Source organism: Serinus canaria, chromosome 1 (assembly GCF_022539315.1).
Source record: "Serinus canaria isolate serCan28SL12 chromosome 1, serCan2020, whole genome shotgun sequence".
NCBI classification, from domain to species: Eukaryota; Metazoa; Chordata; class Aves; order Passeriformes; family Fringillidae; genus Serinus; species Serinus canaria.
In genome coordinates, this window is record NC_066313.1 from 55,797,635 (window position 1) to 55,815,387 (window position 17,753).

At 35.6% G+C, this 17,753-nt stretch overlaps 1 protein-coding gene across 3 annotated transcripts in view; it reads right to left on the minus strand.

Moving 5' to 3' along the window:
- Positions 1-17,753, minus strand: part of NAA16 (N-alpha-acetyltransferase 16, NatA auxiliary subunit) — a 64,664-nt gene that overhangs the window by 34,904 nt on the left and 12,007 nt on the right. For all 3 annotated transcript variants that reach the window (XR_003945523.2, XM_050970575.1, XM_009102980.4), the window contains exons 2-8: positions 15,389-15,473; positions 13,034-13,138; positions 12,297-12,454; positions 11,101-11,235; positions 4,932-5,085; positions 4,029-4,148; positions 1,804-1,899 (exon numbers count right to left, since the gene is read on the minus strand). Coding sequence is in view for 2 of the 3 variants with exons in the window: in XM_050970575.1 (XP_050826532.1) it covers positions 1,804-1,899; positions 4,029-4,148; positions 4,932-5,085; positions 11,101-11,235; positions 12,297-12,454; positions 13,034-13,138; positions 15,389-15,473 (853 nt within the window). In the remaining variant the exon portion in view is untranslated. The remainder of the gene's footprint in view (positions 1-1,803; positions 1,900-4,028; positions 4,149-4,931; positions 5,086-11,100; positions 11,236-12,296; positions 12,455-13,033; positions 13,139-15,388; positions 15,474-17,753) is intronic.

Consider the following 17,753-nt stretch of genomic DNA (forward strand, 5'->3'; position numbering starts at 1 on the left):
TGTCCTTTTAGCATAAGGCTGGATTTAATTTTTAAGAGCAATTTAATTCTGAATCAAACAGTGACAGCTGTAACTGGTCAGTGATCACACTGGAACAATAACTGCATTTAACCAGATATTCTATCCTCTTGAAACTTGCCAACATTTTGCTGTAAAGATGTTGCTTTCTACACCTTCACATTCTCACTATCAGATTTCAACCAAAAGAAATTCTTGTCTCCTGCACTTCTAAACACAGAAAATCATTTAGTAAATAGACTAATCTCTACAGGATCAAAAACAGTCTTATACATTCATGCCTGATAGACTTAATAAATAAGTTAGTAAACAAATTTTAATTTTGAAAAATTCTTGTTTGTTATAAAATGCTACAGGAAGCAACCAAGACATTTTTCTTGACCAAACTAATAATGGCTTTTGCTTTCATTTATCCCTCTGTTACAGCACATGCAACTAATTCTTGTTACTATATGTATTTCTATTTAAACAAACATAAGCTGTGAAACTACACTGTCAGGTGTAAGGCCACCTAGAGGAAAACACTGTGAAATTAAGTCAACAGCAAAACATATTAATAAAGATATAGGAAAGTGTTTTGCAGATTATTTCCTTATTTTCTGTGTTACCATAACAATCTTATTACATATAAAAATAAAACAATTACTCATCACCCAGCTTTTCAAAACTAGCTGAAATGCCTTAAAATTTGCCTCTGTATCTACAAATAAACTCAAGTATACAGGATGATAAAAGGCACAGGTGGTCACTTCTTATGAAGCAGTTAAAATCTTTTGATTTTACACAGTAAATGTCTATGCACATTCAGACACAGGAGCAACAGCAGGGAAGTGGACTAGATGCTCTGGAACATTTAAAGGTAGTAACAAATGTGGTGCTGAGTAAATGAGCTAAACTGAAAACTAACCTTAGAAATTTAAAAGCATAAGGAGGTATGTCGGGAATTCGGGAATTTGCAACTGATCTCAAATTTCTTGACATTTGATATCTAGCTCGTGTACTTTCCAAAAGTCTTCTACTGGAATTTCAGCAGCTAGACAGCTACACACTAATTACATATTTTTATGGCATTTATAATTTCGTTTAGTTTCCTTCCTTCCATTTTAGAAGAGCCCAGCTTTCTATTTTAACAAGTATGTACACATTTTCCTTCCAAAACTGAGGGTATTTGTGCACCGTATTTCAAAACAAATTTTGAAAGGGAAAAGTCACAAAGAACTTAGCTATAAAAGGAAATAATTTGGGCTACGTAATACTGCAGATATTTTTGTTCCTTTTCTTATAAAATTAGCAGCACAAAGGTAGTTTTTCTTGTCAAATTAAGTTCTAATGGCTCTACAAGAAGGTAGGTGTACATTTTAATAGTAAAAGTATGCATATTAAAGATACAGCAGGGGATATGCATACAAATATACACTCACACCTTGAATTAAAGAGTACTATACCCTACATTATAACTCATGATTCTTAACTTGCATAAAGCAAAAAAATTATGTATAGAAATTCCTACAATCTACATGTAGATCATTCTGTACTGTAGTTTTATCATCACAAATATCACATAGCTATCTCATCATATTTGGGTGTATGAAGCTTTTCTATGAACTCCTAAACCATAAAAGAATTACGTCTAACCCAAGAGAAATGTATACATTTGATTTGTCTACATTGTTAAAGTAGGTATTAAATGCACAAGTAGGTATTAAATACACATTAAACACCCTGATGAAAACTGCAGAAAAAAATAGAAAAAAACTATTACAGAACAGATATGCAACTTATTACCTGAAACAAAGTTTAAAGGTAATCTTCTAGGTGAAACTGCTCTGGGATGTCTTTTACTAACTTCTTCATAAATCTGAAGCCTCTCTTCTAAAGTGCCTATTATCAGCAAATACAATAGATATAAGTAACAGACATAAAAACCTATTCTTTTAGATGTCTTTATTGTTGAGAATTTAAGTGTTGAGAATTGAACTAGAATCCTTATATGGATTTGGAACAATTTAAACATTTCATGTTACTTCTTCCAGTTAATCATAAACAAAAACTGTACTGAGAACACACTGTATATACAATACACAACTACCAGCAGTAAACACTAAGGATAAACTGTAAACAGGACCATTACCTTGCACATTCAATCAGAGCTGGAGCTTGATTTCTTTCAGTTACATGGTCCTTCAGACACATTCACACATTGTATTACATTCATAGCTTCATTTAACCATTTTTTCACTATGCATTCATTTCAGACACACTTAAAGCATTCAGAGAAACATGCTGCATTTCTAATCCATGGGTATACAGATAGCACACTATACAAGTATACCTCTATTATAAGTCCTCTGGTGGCAGCAAAACCAGGGTACAATACTGCCAGTAAGTACTGAGCACCAAAACTCTTTATACCTTAATGTTTAACAAAAATAAAGCTACTTGAAGATTTTCTGCCCACTCCTCCCCTTTCCCCCATAATATGCTTTGGAGCTCCAATGTGGTTAGAACTTAAGTAATACTAATCTTTTGCCTTAAAATGCCATTTTTAATGTAAATAAAATCGATTTTGCTTAGATATTCAAATATTAAATTCATCAAACAATTTAAAACTGGATGTACAGATCAAGGCTACAATACACATGAATTAAATATATCTGTTTTGCTTTCATAAGAAAAACAGTTTATCTTGTCACTGAGCTCAGATGTTGGGGAAGGGGGGGGAATCTATTACCCAGTGTCTCCAACAGATGTAGAGTTATAAAAGTAATGCTAAAATATTGTTTGGACTGGAACTAAAGCATATAAAAGCCCTAATTGAAGTCACAAGTTGGAGCTCCAGAACTTACCATGGGGGAGGAAATAGTCCTAAGACCACCTAAAAAATAAAGTAGCATTATTAGTTTTATAGAATTAGTAAAGTTTTAGTCTACATAGGATTTTATTATGTCAATAACTATGGGACTGATTCTTTGTTAAAAACTACATGCTTTTGTCAACATATTTGTTGTATCAGAGAGAATAACTGAGTTCCTGGGTAGCTTAATTTCTGAGACAATAACCATGTGATTCAACTCTATGGATTCATCAGGAAAACCATTTAAAGAGCAACACTACACTCTGAATATATGTAACAAATAATTTTCATTACCCAATCACTAGCTGTATTCTCAGACCTCATGAGACCTATTGGTAAAACTTTCTAGAAGAAAGTTGGTTAAGAAATGTAATGCAGCTATAATATCTACAAAAAATATAATTGCAAGCTTATGATTTATGATGTCATCAGAATAACTCCAATAAACTTTCACTAATTACTAAAAAGATAAAAGCAAAGAAACCATTCCTGTATAAATGTAAACACTCTGGAAACTTATCACTGCAAAACACTTAATATAGCATAAACAGTTGCAATATTGTAGTTTTGAAAAATGAGCTATTTTTTCTGAAAAAACACCATAGCAGAAAGGTGAGCTGGCATTGAAGTAACAAAGGTGTTAACAAATTTATCACCTTTACCATCTAAAGTGCCAACTTAAAAAAAAAAAAAAGGAAAAAAAAGTTGGTTTTTTTTCAGATGGTCTGTCTTAAAAGGCCATCCTAAATAGATATTTGAGTATTTCCTACATGCCCCTAGAAAGAGGTACCACCTAAACACGTTTCAAAATTCTAGTTACATAAAATTGTGGCATATGACAGCAGTCTGATAAACTACTAGACAGGAATTATTAGCCATTTGGTTTCCAAGTTCACATGTAGCAAGGGAATGTTCTTCATAAGCATCTTAGTAAATGCCACCCTTAATTCCAAGAAGATAAATATTTGGTATTGGTATTTTCATGCATACAAGTTTTTCAGTGAATTTTTTAAAAAGGAAAACATACTACATAATATTCAAAGTCAGAAGGTACATAATTTTCTGCCAAGTAGAACTTTCTAATCTAAAGTAGTAACATATCAAACAGTGTAGCCTATACCATATATATTTTCACTGTATCTGTAGCTTAACTTACTGGGTTGCAGGGCCTTTTCCAAGCCTTCATAATAATACCAGTTTTCTGCATTACGCTCAATTAACTCTTTGTATACTTCACCAGCTTCTTTCAGTCTTCCTAACTTCAGTAACATCTCTCCTAGAAATACAACAGTACAGACCTATGACTTACATCAGAAAACACGTGTGGGTAAAGTTTAAAATACTAGATATATAAAATTGTTCTTAAGCATAAACAGATTCTTTAAAAGAGGCCTTATTTTCCCAAAGGCACATGCTGTGTGTTATGAATGCTACTTGAAGCTACCATATATAGAGCTCAGAAAATTCACCACCTGTGAAGACAAAGACTACCTGAACGTCTGTATCTGAGTATTTAAAACAGCTATTGGGAATGTCAAACAGCTAACTCAGTATTAGCACTTCAAATCCACAAAAGAACTGAGAGTTATTTTTAACCAAAAAGGTCAACTTCAGTATTCACTTCAATAAGTAAGTGCATTAGGAAGCATGAAAAGGAAACAGGAACTTGACACTTCAGTCATAAAAAAAAGAAGAAAGTGTGTTTGTACTTCAAACAGTATTCTTTATGAAATTCATTTTCATAAGATTAAAACTGGATTATAATAGTTCTGATTTATGGAAAGCTACTCTAGTGTACCAACATAATCGCTGAGATTTCTTCTATTTCCATGTCAAACCCAGAGAGACTACCTGCATCCACTACCAACTTTGGTAGGAAAAGTTATTTACTTGTGCACAAAATTGTAAATCTGTTAGTACCAGTTTTCCTGTAGTAATTGTTACAAATAAATTAAAGACTTTACAAGCTGTATTTTCTTCCTTTCACTGCTTTATTGTATCTGAAAGCTATTAGTAAAAATTTCTAACAAAACTCGGTAAGGGAAGAATAATGACTTACCTTTGATTTCTTCTACTATTAATTTATCACATATTTGCTTTTCATATGTCTCTATATGTTCTAAAGACTCCTGAAAAAGATCTGCCTCTCTCATCACTTGATTCTGATATAAAATCAGTTCACTATATTCATAATCTATTTTATTAGGAGGAACCTGAGGGAGAAGAAAACAATATATCAGTTAACATTTACCTGTACCTTAAATGTATGCTGTATTACAGAATACAGTTGTTGAGAACATAACCAGGTCTGTTTATACACACAACCTAAACATTCAAAATGTAAAACTTCCATTACTCACAATCAAATCAGATTAATTTAAGGATATCCATTGTAGTTAAGGTTTTAGAAGAAATCCTTTATTTCTCTTTTTTCTATCACCGTAGCAGCTAATTAAAAACTGAATTGTATGAGAGAAAGCAAACATTTTCACACATTTTCTCTCTGAAGCACTTATGTGCTACACAACAATTTCGACATAAATTATACAGCAGATGGCTGGGGTCTAACAGCATCATTTTCAGTATACCAGAGTTCTGGATCAAACTATTTCCAAGAGGAATGACCCATCCATAGCTTGACAACCGGAATTTTTCAGATAGAAAACTTACACTATTTCTCTCTAACCAAGTGTTCTCTGTACTAAACTTCAATTCCTCAGAAAACACAGCGCACAAACATACAGAATTTTTCAAGCAACAGATAATTATTTTTAGGTCTGCCTGCAGCTGCAAACCTAGGACTTCCTAGAGGCTACAGTACAACTACTGGCTTATCAACCTTGCAGTGCTACAACAGCCAAGGAAACAGGGTGACAGTGAAAATTATTCCTTTCAAAGATAACTCCCTAAGGCGGATTTAGGCAATGAAAAGTCTTGCCAGACTTATAGTAATTCTTTTCATACTAAATGCTCTTCACTAATATACAAAACACTACTCCAGTTGCAAGAACGCTAAAGAGTAAATGCAATCTCCAGAAAATGCCCAATAGATCAATAAAATTATATGAAATATACTGTCCAAACAGAAATTGTGAGAGAGACTTATAATCTAACATGATTTCTTACATAATAAAAGATGAGAAGCAGTTGAGTTTCCCGAATGTTAATGATATTTTTTCCTGTAACACTACGTACTTTGTTTCTTCCTGTGCAACCAACACCTCAAAGTCACATTGGTCACTAAACAGTTTATTACGATTTTCTTTTCCCTAACAAAAGTTTTTCCTTGATCTTTAAAGACATATTATTTAATAACAAAAAACAACACAAACAACCAAAACATTACACTGAGTGAAAGGAACTTTCTCATTAAGAATACTATCCTAAACCACTACTTCCAGCCCTTCCCAAAGCATGAACTGATTCCATAGGATTTAGCATTTGTGATTACATGCTCTTCAGATTTTGAGAGCCAACTTTTACAGTACTGCTGGGCATTTTTAGAAATATTTGCTTTCACATATAAGTGGTCTGAAAGATAGTATAACTAAATAAAATGCTGTAAAGATGTATGGATCTGACAATGAACTATGAAAAAATATCATTCAAGTACATTTTTTTACCAGTTAATACAGTATAGCAAATGACCACTAATGGAACAAGACTATACCATACACAAACTAGTCAGCAGGTAGCATGAAATTCTATACACTTCTCAAAGTAGCTCTCTTCACTACAGCTCCACTTCCATTTCCACCTTTGCACAATTTCTAGTTTATATCACCTACCAGAAATCACTAATAAAAACATTGTTACCAGGAAAGCATTTTTAACTGCTTCACAGAATGGACTCATTGAAGAGGGTTAAGCACAAAGCATGTCTTCCTGTTTATCCTTACTGCAATACCACAGAACCGAACTGCAGAGCACCAATTCAGTTCTTTCTCCTTCACCTCCTCCTAAAAATATCCTTTCCTCCAACACAATGCACATATCTAAATTCCAAATTCCACAAGTAGTACAGCTTTTTTGGCACATCATGAACTGGTTTTAGGCCTTTGAAACACAGATTACCCAAAAACCCATTAAAAAAATATATACAATACACAAACAGATATCAATTGACCTCCTCGTGGCTGTTTTGGCTCAGCAGGATAACAAAAAAAAACAACAAAACAAAACAAAAAACAAACACCACAACAAACCAAAACCCAAAATCAAAACACCAAAAAAAACTACCCAAACAAAAAAACCCCCAAAAAACAACAAAAACCCCACAACAACAACAAAAAAATAAAAACCCAAAAGACCCAAGAAAATAATTCATTTATTCTTACACATTGAGTAAATCCACCGGAAAGATACCGCACTTACTATCACTCCATTTAAAAAGTTATTTTTAAAAGGAATTTTAAGAAAAGTCCATTTTCAAAGATATTTTGACATCTCATCAATTTAATGAAGATTTAAATCTGTAATTCATCAGAAGGCAAGCAGTTAACAACCCCAGTAGTTAATCTGAATAATCAGATTGTCTTTATAGAGTATCTTATTCTTTATAAAACAATGTCCACACCATTGTTATTGCTGCTTAATACATCTTTACTCCTCCCTCCCCCTAGAAGAGTTATGATTCTTCCACAGGAGATGTCCAACTTTCTCCTGAGCTCAATTCTGCTGTTTCAGAATAAATTTTTTCCTCTCCTCCTGGACCAAAGAAGGATCAGTTTTTCAACCACAGGTCCCCTAAGTGTCACTGGAAGAATGTGACAAGATGCAACCAAAACATACCTAAGAGCAGACCCCCAAAACTCCAGAGGTTTTTCTGTCCATATCTGTGTTTGTGGGCCTAATGTGAAAATTAGGAATAAAATAAAAAATTAAGAATAAAAAAATTTTCTGGAAAAGAAAAAAGTGAAAATGGGACATACAACAGTAAAACGAATTGCACCTTAGTTCCCAAAATTTTAATGCTGAGCTGAGTCTTACATAATTTTGACTTAAGCTAGGACAGCACAAGCTGTTACATTTCCTACAGTGATGTCTACCTTTAACCTCATACCCTGTTTTTGACTGAAATATTGTACATCTGGCCAATTTACAGCTTTCAGATGACAGGCAACATTGATCTTCATACACTAAGAGAAAATTCACCATCTCCAGTGATAACTTAGCCACTAGAATAAAACTGTCAAGGATAAAAAGCAATTTATCACTTTAATTTGTTGATCAGCTTCCTGACACTATTCCTTCCTTTATTTTCCCTGCTAAGCAAGCTTCTTCGCTATTATTTTTCCCAAACCCAGCATACAGTTTTAAAGACACCTAGACTTTTTTCTGTTTACAGTAAACAAAGAGACTCTCTGCCCTTCAGACAGCTTTCTCTGTAGTCACCTTATCTTGCCATATTTTTCTTTTAATTTTCGAACTTTTTTTGACAACAGGCTCATCAGTAAGTCCTGATCTCTCAGTAATGAGCACTTTATAGATAAAAATCCCTGCATGTCTGAACTAAGAGTGTACTTTACTTTTCACCCATAAACTTGCCCTGAGGGACAGTTTTACAGCAAACTAAGTCAGACTAACTGCAGCCTGGATCAACAAAGGCAGCTCACTTCCCTCTATTATTCCCCTTCCTCTCTCCCCTCTCACCTCACAGTTATTCAGTTCAGCCAATCAATCCTTCCCAAGAATGATTATCTTTCTGGCACTTAGGCTTCCTGAACCAACCCTCCACAAGTCAGCCAGTGCTGCACAAGAAGTGGTGTGAGCACACAGGAAAAACTCAGATTGCTGGTTTTGGCAACAACTTGTAGCTAGATTAGCTGCATTATTTTGTAACACTGCATCTTCGGATACTCATCTACGATCACTAAAATGACAGTTCCTTGATTTTTTCCTTAGTTCTACTGCTTGGTCTTGGCTGTTTGCATTCACATCTGAAAGGACAGAGCTGCCTGTGTAATTCATAAATAAATATCATCATCCTACATTACCATTATTTCCCAATTATTATGACAGCAGTGTTTTATGCAACATGCTACATTTCTTTGTCTATTAATTAACATGAATGGTAGACAGTGTCAGGCCTAATACAGACTGCCATAAAACTCCTCAAAAACATCTCTTTGTTGAAGAGTGCTGCTCACAAGTCATGTGGACACCCTTCAGTCTTTTAATCCTCCTTTTAAATTACCACTTTTCTATTGCAGTCACATCCAACAGTCTGTAAAGTCCATCACAGAAGTTGAAGTCCATCACATCTATCAAGTTGAGTGCATATGAACTACAGGCCAAGAGGGGTGATTTGGGAAGGAAAGTAAGCAAGATGTGTATCTCCTCAAAGATCCATGCGATGTCCTGACCTTAATTATTTTAACTGCAGGACTGAAAAATCCAGACACCACAAAAGCAGTACATTTGGGGAGTATTGTAGAAGAGCCAACACATGGCAAAACTGAGCTGTGAGTTCGCCTGGGCTCTCCTGACTGTTCTGGACCCAACACATTGATTCTCTACGCCAGGGTTTGGGGTTCTACCTGGGCCTGCACTTTTCAGGGAGCTAGCACAACAAAGCACAAGACTATTTTCAAGAGAAATGCAACTAACGTGTTCATACATATTTTTAGTGTTTTGGAGGAGAAAAAACAATATAACTACTTAACTGTCTCTAACAATCTCAAAAAAAAGAGGAGAGGCTCAATGGGACTAATTTCCTATCAAACTATGTTGTCCAACATTCGTAGCATATTTCTGTCCTTCAATGCTTAAGCAGCTTTCACACCACTTGCCTCTGACTGACACGATGCTAATCAACAGTTAAGCCAGATCTTTGTACAAGTACAAGCCATCTTCCTATTTACACAAATTTCTCAAATTGCTCCAGCTTTATGAAAACAGCGCTTGCGCTCATCTAAGGATCATCTTTGTTTTAGGGTGAGATTTGAGATGGTGGTAACTTGCACAGCAGACTCAACCAATGCAATGCATTTATCTACAGTATTTAAATCTGGCTTAGTCACTATACTCCACAGTGTATCATGACAGCCCTCAAACCGTATTTAAACACAATGTTTTAGAAAAGGCAACAACACAAACACCATCACTTCCAAGGGGCCAATGCCACTACCAAGCTCTCTTAGTCCTTGAAGAGCCTCAGTTTCTTATGCGACATTTTCTGGTTTTCCATCTATTCTTTGTTTCTAACTCGGTCATTCTGACACAAAACTCAGACTGGGCGCTGCTGACTCATTTGAGAATGACGACTTTTTGGTTGTCAAACACTCAAAGAAGATGACCCAATTTTGATTAAAACTTATTCTTTTCAGCTTTTACTCAATGCTGAAGCTACAGCTCTTTGGAAATATCAAGCTATATATACCCAGCTTGTAACATCCTTTTTTTGACCACGATATGTGATCAAGACAAACACTGGTCTCTCCTAGCCACTTATTTCCTTTCTTACACTTAATCCCATATATAACAACTCAAAAAGGATATGAGATTTTTGTTTTAAAAACACAGTTTAGAGGTCAGGTAATATCTTAGTATTTTTACACAGTACTTCCCAGATGCCTCCCCAGCTGAATGGATCTACAAACATGTTTCTTTTTCTTTCCACATTGCAGAATAATCAACACATCCACTCTGTTCAGCTAATTTAGACTTTATAGCTCTGCATTACCACTAACAGAACAAGGGAATAGCCTCTCTCAAAAAAAAGTTATACTTGGTGATTTTAGGATTGTGCCATTTGATTTACTCAGGTCTCACCAACACCACATCTGATCAAAGACTCTTCAGCTACGCAAAGACTCTTCATGTTACTCTGAAACCAAGCATTGATTTTAAGTGTACTAGATACAGATGCATACAAACCATTGACAATATTTCATTCTTTGTAGAGATGTAATGGCATCCAGACTATGGCAGGAGAAAGGGCAAATGAGCACATCCAAAATATTAAAGTATTTTCTGTAGTTTCAACTACTGTAAAGGGACAGGATCATCACAGGTTTTCTCTAGCTACAAGTCTCACAAACATGAAGTTACTTCACATGAGACTATCTTACAAATTAAATTTTAACAGTTTATTTCTCAAAGCAGAAAGCTCCACAAATAACAAATTTATTCCTAATTCATAATTGATTTCTTTTTCCAAAGAATTAACTCCTCAGATTCTGTCCCTTATACAAAAAGTGTTCTCTTTCCAGACCAGGAAATCTTACCTGCTGTGTTTTCCTAAACTCTTCAAGTAATTTTAAGGCCATATCATAATCTTTTAGTAAGTGGTATGCAATGGCATATCCAATCCAGGAAGCGCGTTGTGTGGGGCGCAGTTGAAGCAGCTGGTATCTTGTCTCCTTTAATAAAAGAAAAGCAATTTTAAAAGAGGAATTTTTAACCAGAGTTATTACACATGTACCATGATTTAACACCAAGACAGCTAATATTTTAAAAAAACTTTTAAAAGTCCTTGGCAACCTTTGAAATTCTAACAGCATGGCAAAAAGCAGCACATTTCTGTTTCATAAATTTGGAGGTTACATTCTAAATACACAAGCCATGGAACAAAGCATAAAATCTATTTGAGGAGACACAGAAGGTGTCATTTTCAAGAGCACCTCCTACGGCCCTAAATTATTTCCAAAGACAGAGCTTTGAAATCTCAGAAAGCCATTTCCAGCAGAAAGCAGGAGCTCACTGCCACTTGAAAGAGTAGCATTCACTCTCCAAGTACTCGCAAACTACTGCAATACTTCTCAGAACTTTTTCCCGAGTCAAATAATATCCTTAGGTCAGCGATTCTATTTTCCCTTTACATTAGCAAATTCAAGGGAATTAACATCCTTAGTAAGGAGACCAACTAATGCCAAGCCCACAGTCCAGTCCTCTACTTCATATGAAACAGACAAATCAGTTCAGCCATTTTGAATCTACTCACAGGTTTTGGACAAATTTTAAGGATTTTTATAATAATAATCAGCACTGGGATTCCACAATCCGTCATCGTGGGGCAAGTTACCCACACACACTAACAAGAAATGTGATAGTGTATTTCTTACCAAAAACACCTTCAGCATTTGCACCCAAAACACAGTTTTTGTAGGGTTCACAATTGTAAGTACTTGCTAATTTAAGTAGCAAGTACTGTACCTTTTTCTTACTATTTTAGTAAAATATGAGTTAACTATTTTTACAAAGTGACTAGTGAATCCAATTGCACAGAACAACTATTTCTAGTTCTGCTCTCAATCTCATATAGAGCTTTACTGCAATATCTTTGCCTGCTTTCTTAAACAATAGCTTAAAATATTTTTGAAACAGATAAAGAGTAGCCAATAGAAATACTACCAATAAAAGGCTTCACAGAGGAACAAGAGAAGGCATCAGCAATGAGTGGGAATTCAAAGAGAATACTTACTCTGTATCCTTCTAAATCCCTCATCTGAATCTGTAACAGAGAGAGATCTCTCAAGATCTGTAGGTTATCTTTATCTAGTTTGAGTGCATTCCGGTAACACTTGATGGCTTCATCATATTTCTTATCTGAACGCTGCAGAAGACCATAGACATGCCAACCTAATGCAGGTTAAGGAAGATACATTTACAATTTTCACAAAGTAACTGCAGTGCACTTGTGTTACAGGCCAAACAACCCGACATCTTCCTTGAAGATAAGAACCCTTACAAATGAAGATGGATTACTGCAGCAAGACTTTATTAACACATTGTAAAATATTAAATGTTTCCATTTTTTTTTTAAATGACGTTACTGTTTAAATCACTTTCAGAACCCTCTGAGCACTGTTACACAAATTATATTATCCAAACTCCAAAACACTGTAATAGTTAGTCACAGATTTGTTGTTTAAAACATGCTGCCACAATTACAGTAGGAAATCCAACTCGTAAAAGTGTTTAATTCTAACAACGGAATTCGTGTATTATTTCTACTTTTCCTTGTTTGCCTATCTGTAACCTCAATTAGACTCCAGCTTTTATAGTAAGGAAAAAACACAGAACTCCACTTGAGTTCTGTGACAAAAGGGAAATTTAGCATTTTGTGCATCAGAAGTCTTTGTCACAATCTCAGCATCTTAGATTTCCATCATTAGTGTGCCATAGCAAAACGATCAGGCTTTTTACTACAAAGGATACAGACGTGACTCTTCACATCATTACGAAGTCCTTTACGAACAAATTCATACGCTTCCTCCTTCTTCCCTAAGCAGTTCAAGGTCAGTCCTTTCATCGCAAGTGTCTCTGTAAGTAGTACCAGATACTTATGTTTCTGACTTCCCATATGCAGCTTCACACTGCAGATATCCTTTGAAGTTGTTACACAGTGAAGTCCCCCATTAAAAAATAAATTTAGATCACGATAGCAGCCTAGCACAGCTGAAGACTATTACATGAATCATTTCCTTTCTTGAAACTCATCTTAAAAAGATCACTTGTAGAGCATCATGCAGATGTGATGAAAACAGACAACACAAACTTTTATTAATTAAAAAATACAACTAGCTGGCTTTGAGGGAGTTAACAATAAGCTAAAGCAAATTTAGAGAGCTTATCAATATGTATTAAAGTTCTCAGTGCAAAAACCAAGTGAAAAAAAGGCTGTGTCCACCACAAGAAACAAATCTGTCACAGTCCATTCCCCAGTTACAAACTTCTTACAAAGCACTAGTTAAGGGAAGCATATTTACTGCTACCATATTAGGAGTGTATGAGACCTCAATGCAATAACACTTTAATCAACATTCTGAGAGGCACAGGATTTCAAACAGTATGTAGGTATGACTACTGCTCTCCCTCTTCCCCCATTCTTCAAGGTACAGTAGACAAGCAAGTCTCATGTAACGCATGCACTAAGTCTGAAAGCTGTTGCAGATTCATATTTCAGTGCTATTGTTAAGTAAGAGACCACTTGTCTTGGTTCCTGACAAAAGATCAGTCACCTTTTTCATCATAATGCTCTGTTTTTCCTCCAACTACAACCTCTTCCCCAGTATTAATAGCAACTGACTGTGATCTCAAGGTCAGCTGTAACAGCAGTTTGAAGTTTTATTGATAGACCCATTTAACACTTTTTCTCTACAGTACACCTATAAGTGAATGATGACCCAAAATTAGTCAAGGGCTTTTTTTTGTTGTTTTTTAGTTGTCCTACATCCACACTGTAAGAACAGAGAAAGACAGAATAATACCTTTCAAATAATATTAAGACATTTTAAGAAGAATATCCACACTGTTGGGAAAGGGAGCAAGCTAATCCTGCCTTACCATACCAGGGAGGTAACTGCTCAGCCACATCAGTCCATCTTTTTGCCACCTTCTCACTAAACTTTTTAAACTCCTTTTCTCTGAGGCTTAGGGTGACAAGTGTAGCTTTCCACCAGATCATTTCACTGGCTTAGTTCTGCCTCAGCTGTCCATTCCAGGCTTTACTCCCAAGCTTCAAAGCCAGGAGTGGCTCAAAGCCACGTAGTATGTGGCTTGCCAAGGCAGCTAGCTGTCCTGGAAAAGTTTAAGAGGCAGCAAGAGCAGAAAAGACAGTTCTGTATACTGAGATGTTACAAAAACAGAAGGGCTAGTAGAGACAAGTGCAATAGGTCAGAGCTGAACAAACCACTCTAGCTTTGAAGCAACAAAAAAACTACTTTTATCTCTAGGGAAGTAATGAAGACAACAAAGAAACAGCAGACATGGATGGAAGCACAAAAAGGATTAGTCAAACATTTTTGACAAGATTTGACAACATCGAGTAGGAAAATAATTTTACTGACACACTACATGCACACTCAGTGTTAGGTTGCTTCAACAGTAAAAAAAAAACCAAAAAAAATCCACTGTATCAGAAGGAAAGTGTCTGAATAATGTAATAGAAACCTGTAATACAGTAAGACTAGAGTATCTTATTGAGGATGTAAATAGAATTTAACAGATGTAAATAGAAGCAATATTCTGCTGCCCTGTTTCCTACAATATTTATCAGAGCAGGATCACCAGATTCTGTCTTCAGTTTCAAGTATTAACAGCAACAGTATTACACTTAACTCTGCTCCCTTTAAGCAGCAACTTGGTATGCAGTACAGAAAATTTAAGCCTATGAACTTGACAAAAAACCCTCCAGATTTTTAATTTATTGGCAGAACACATTCATATAATATTCAAAAAAAGTCTGGGCTTGCTTTAAATAGGAATGTAAAGAAAACCCACAATAGCATTCTGACCCAGAAACCTAGAAAGGCAAGTTGGAAGCTTCACTGAAGTGCTGCTTCCACCATGTATTTTCATTTTCAACATCCCAGTGCACAGGAGTGCTTGACTGAGGCAGAGTGGAAACCTGATCTGAATGCACAAATACTGTTCTGAGAGTAATTATTCAGTCATAACAACAGAATCACATTCCACAACAGGCTTTTTTCTTTCTCAACAGTATGACATAGACTAATAAAACATTTGAGCTCTTGACAGGAGACAAAAAAATAATCTGGAGTCTGCAGTTACCTCCATGTTCAGCAAATTTTGGGTTAGAAAGGATCATCTTGCAGAACTTGAGTCCATTTTTGTACTGTTTTTGTTCGTAGCATTTCTGTAAAAGATGTGAAATATAATCATTGAAATGCATTTAAAATCACAGTACCTTAACATACTATTACAAATGTAGTCACTCATCCAGCAAAGTACGGTGATCGATCACTAACAAACTCTAGGCAAATATACCTATTCATATTAAATTGCTTCTTCTCAGCATTCAGAACATGCAACAAATACTCTATCTCATGGTCTACTTTTTTATTAAAAAAGTATATCCTTTTCAACGGAAATAGGAAAGGGAAGTAGCAGTATCTACTTCAATTCAGAAATTCTTAAAATAGAAATCAGAGTTAGGAATCTTGACTCAACAGAACTTTTGAGGAGAATTAATCTCAGAGTCTAGACACTCCTTTCAAAATCCCGTTTCCCTGGCCTAGTGACTTCCCAGAACAAGACATCTCAAGACAGAAAACTTTCGTAGTTGCTAATACAGACTTTTAGAAAAAAGAGAAACCATGGAGTAGGATACTCTTATCATAACCTCAGAAATTGATACAGAGGTATTGGAGTGGGGGAATTTACCTCGGTATTAAAAAAATAAAGCCTGTAATAGTACAGCTAAGGGCTAATTATGGATATATTTAGAATACAATTTACCTAATTACTAGGTAAACTGGCAAACTGTAAGGTTCAACTGTGGGAACACATGGAAGAAACAAAATGTGAACGTGGGTCCCTTTTCCTCTTTAGGAAGATACTAGCTAAATCACTAAGGTTTTAGCAATTTAAACCAACTACTGATCACTACAGCGGACCACTAAGACAAATCTATTTAAACCAGTTAAAGGCAAGCTTGTGCCAGTAAGAATGGAAGTGATTTCAGGTCACTTATGCTTTTTAACTGTAGGAAAACCACCAAACCAGGCTTGACTTGGCACCATTCTCAGTTAATAAGGAGTACTGTCCTGCTGTAATTTAGATAGCTATTCTCAGGAGAAGATATGTCATTTCAGTTATGTGCTTGAGTGCTTTAGCAGTCTTTCATACATCATTCCCACTCCATCAATCTTCCAGAACAAAGGCAAAATCCGTGTTAAATTAATATGGAGACAGTAACTCCTGTGCAATCAGAACAGATTATCCCATTACTTCACAGGGTAAAAGCAATATAGAAACATATGCATGCTCACTTTGGGGTAATTGGCTAAGGTAGCAAAACAAGGATCCTCCCCCAGCCTGTGAGGAAGGGCTTAACTGTAGACAGTTTTTAGGTTCTTGCTGCCTGCAACTTGAAACACTTGAAGCTAACCATGACTAAGTGCAGATTAAATCACAGAATAATTTAGGTCAGCAGGAACCCTTGGAGGTCACCAAAATCAACCCTCAAAACAAAAGAGAGCTAACCTTGATTTTAGATGAGGTTGATCTACCTGACTTCTGTCAGGATGGCTAGAGAAGCAAACAGTTACACTAAGGGAATTCACATTTAAACAACAGCAACAAAAAAAGCTCTGAGTGCTTGGCTTCTTTTTTTTTTAACTGAGAACTAGTTTCAACATCTTTTACCAGAAATAACCTAGGTTGTGGCAAAACTTGGAGTCCCCTCTAGGGGAAGGTGAAACTCTCCCATTCACCTACTTTCTTCGATTAACTTGAGATGCTTTGTATCATTTTTAGGGAATCCTACGAAAATGCCAACAATGTGCTATGTACACTTTCTAAACTTATTCAAGTATGCCTAAAAATTGGCAATAGTGAACATTCATTCACAGTTCTACAACTCTTGCAATGTTGAGTGAAACCCCAACTATACAGCAGTGCTTAACCAGAAGCTATTTGAGACAAGTGTGCACTCAAAATAGATTAACTACTGGAGAAAATCAGATCCATTATCCTTGTTCTGACATTTTTATCCTATAGAGTTCAGTCTCAGGCCTAGAATAGGAACTGAATTGAAGATAATTAGAGACAAATGTGACTTTTGGAAGACAGATCACATTTTCTAAAGCCCAACAGATGAATGGGAGAGAGAAATTCATGCACTCCACACGGAGAGGAAATGTAAGTTCAATATTCAGTTTTTTGGCTTGCTGACAAGACAACCAGCATCCTTAGTTTAGACTGAGAGAAGACCTTGGAGGCCCAAGTCCAAATTTAAATCCAGTAATGCCAATTCCACCACTAAACCATGTCCCCAAGTGCCACATTTACTCATCTTGTAAGTACCTAGGGTTTGTGATCTAACCCCTTCCCTTGGCAGCCTCTTCCAATGCTGGACAACCCTTTCAAGTGAAGAAATTTTCCCTCATATCAAATTTAAACCTCCCCTGGTGCA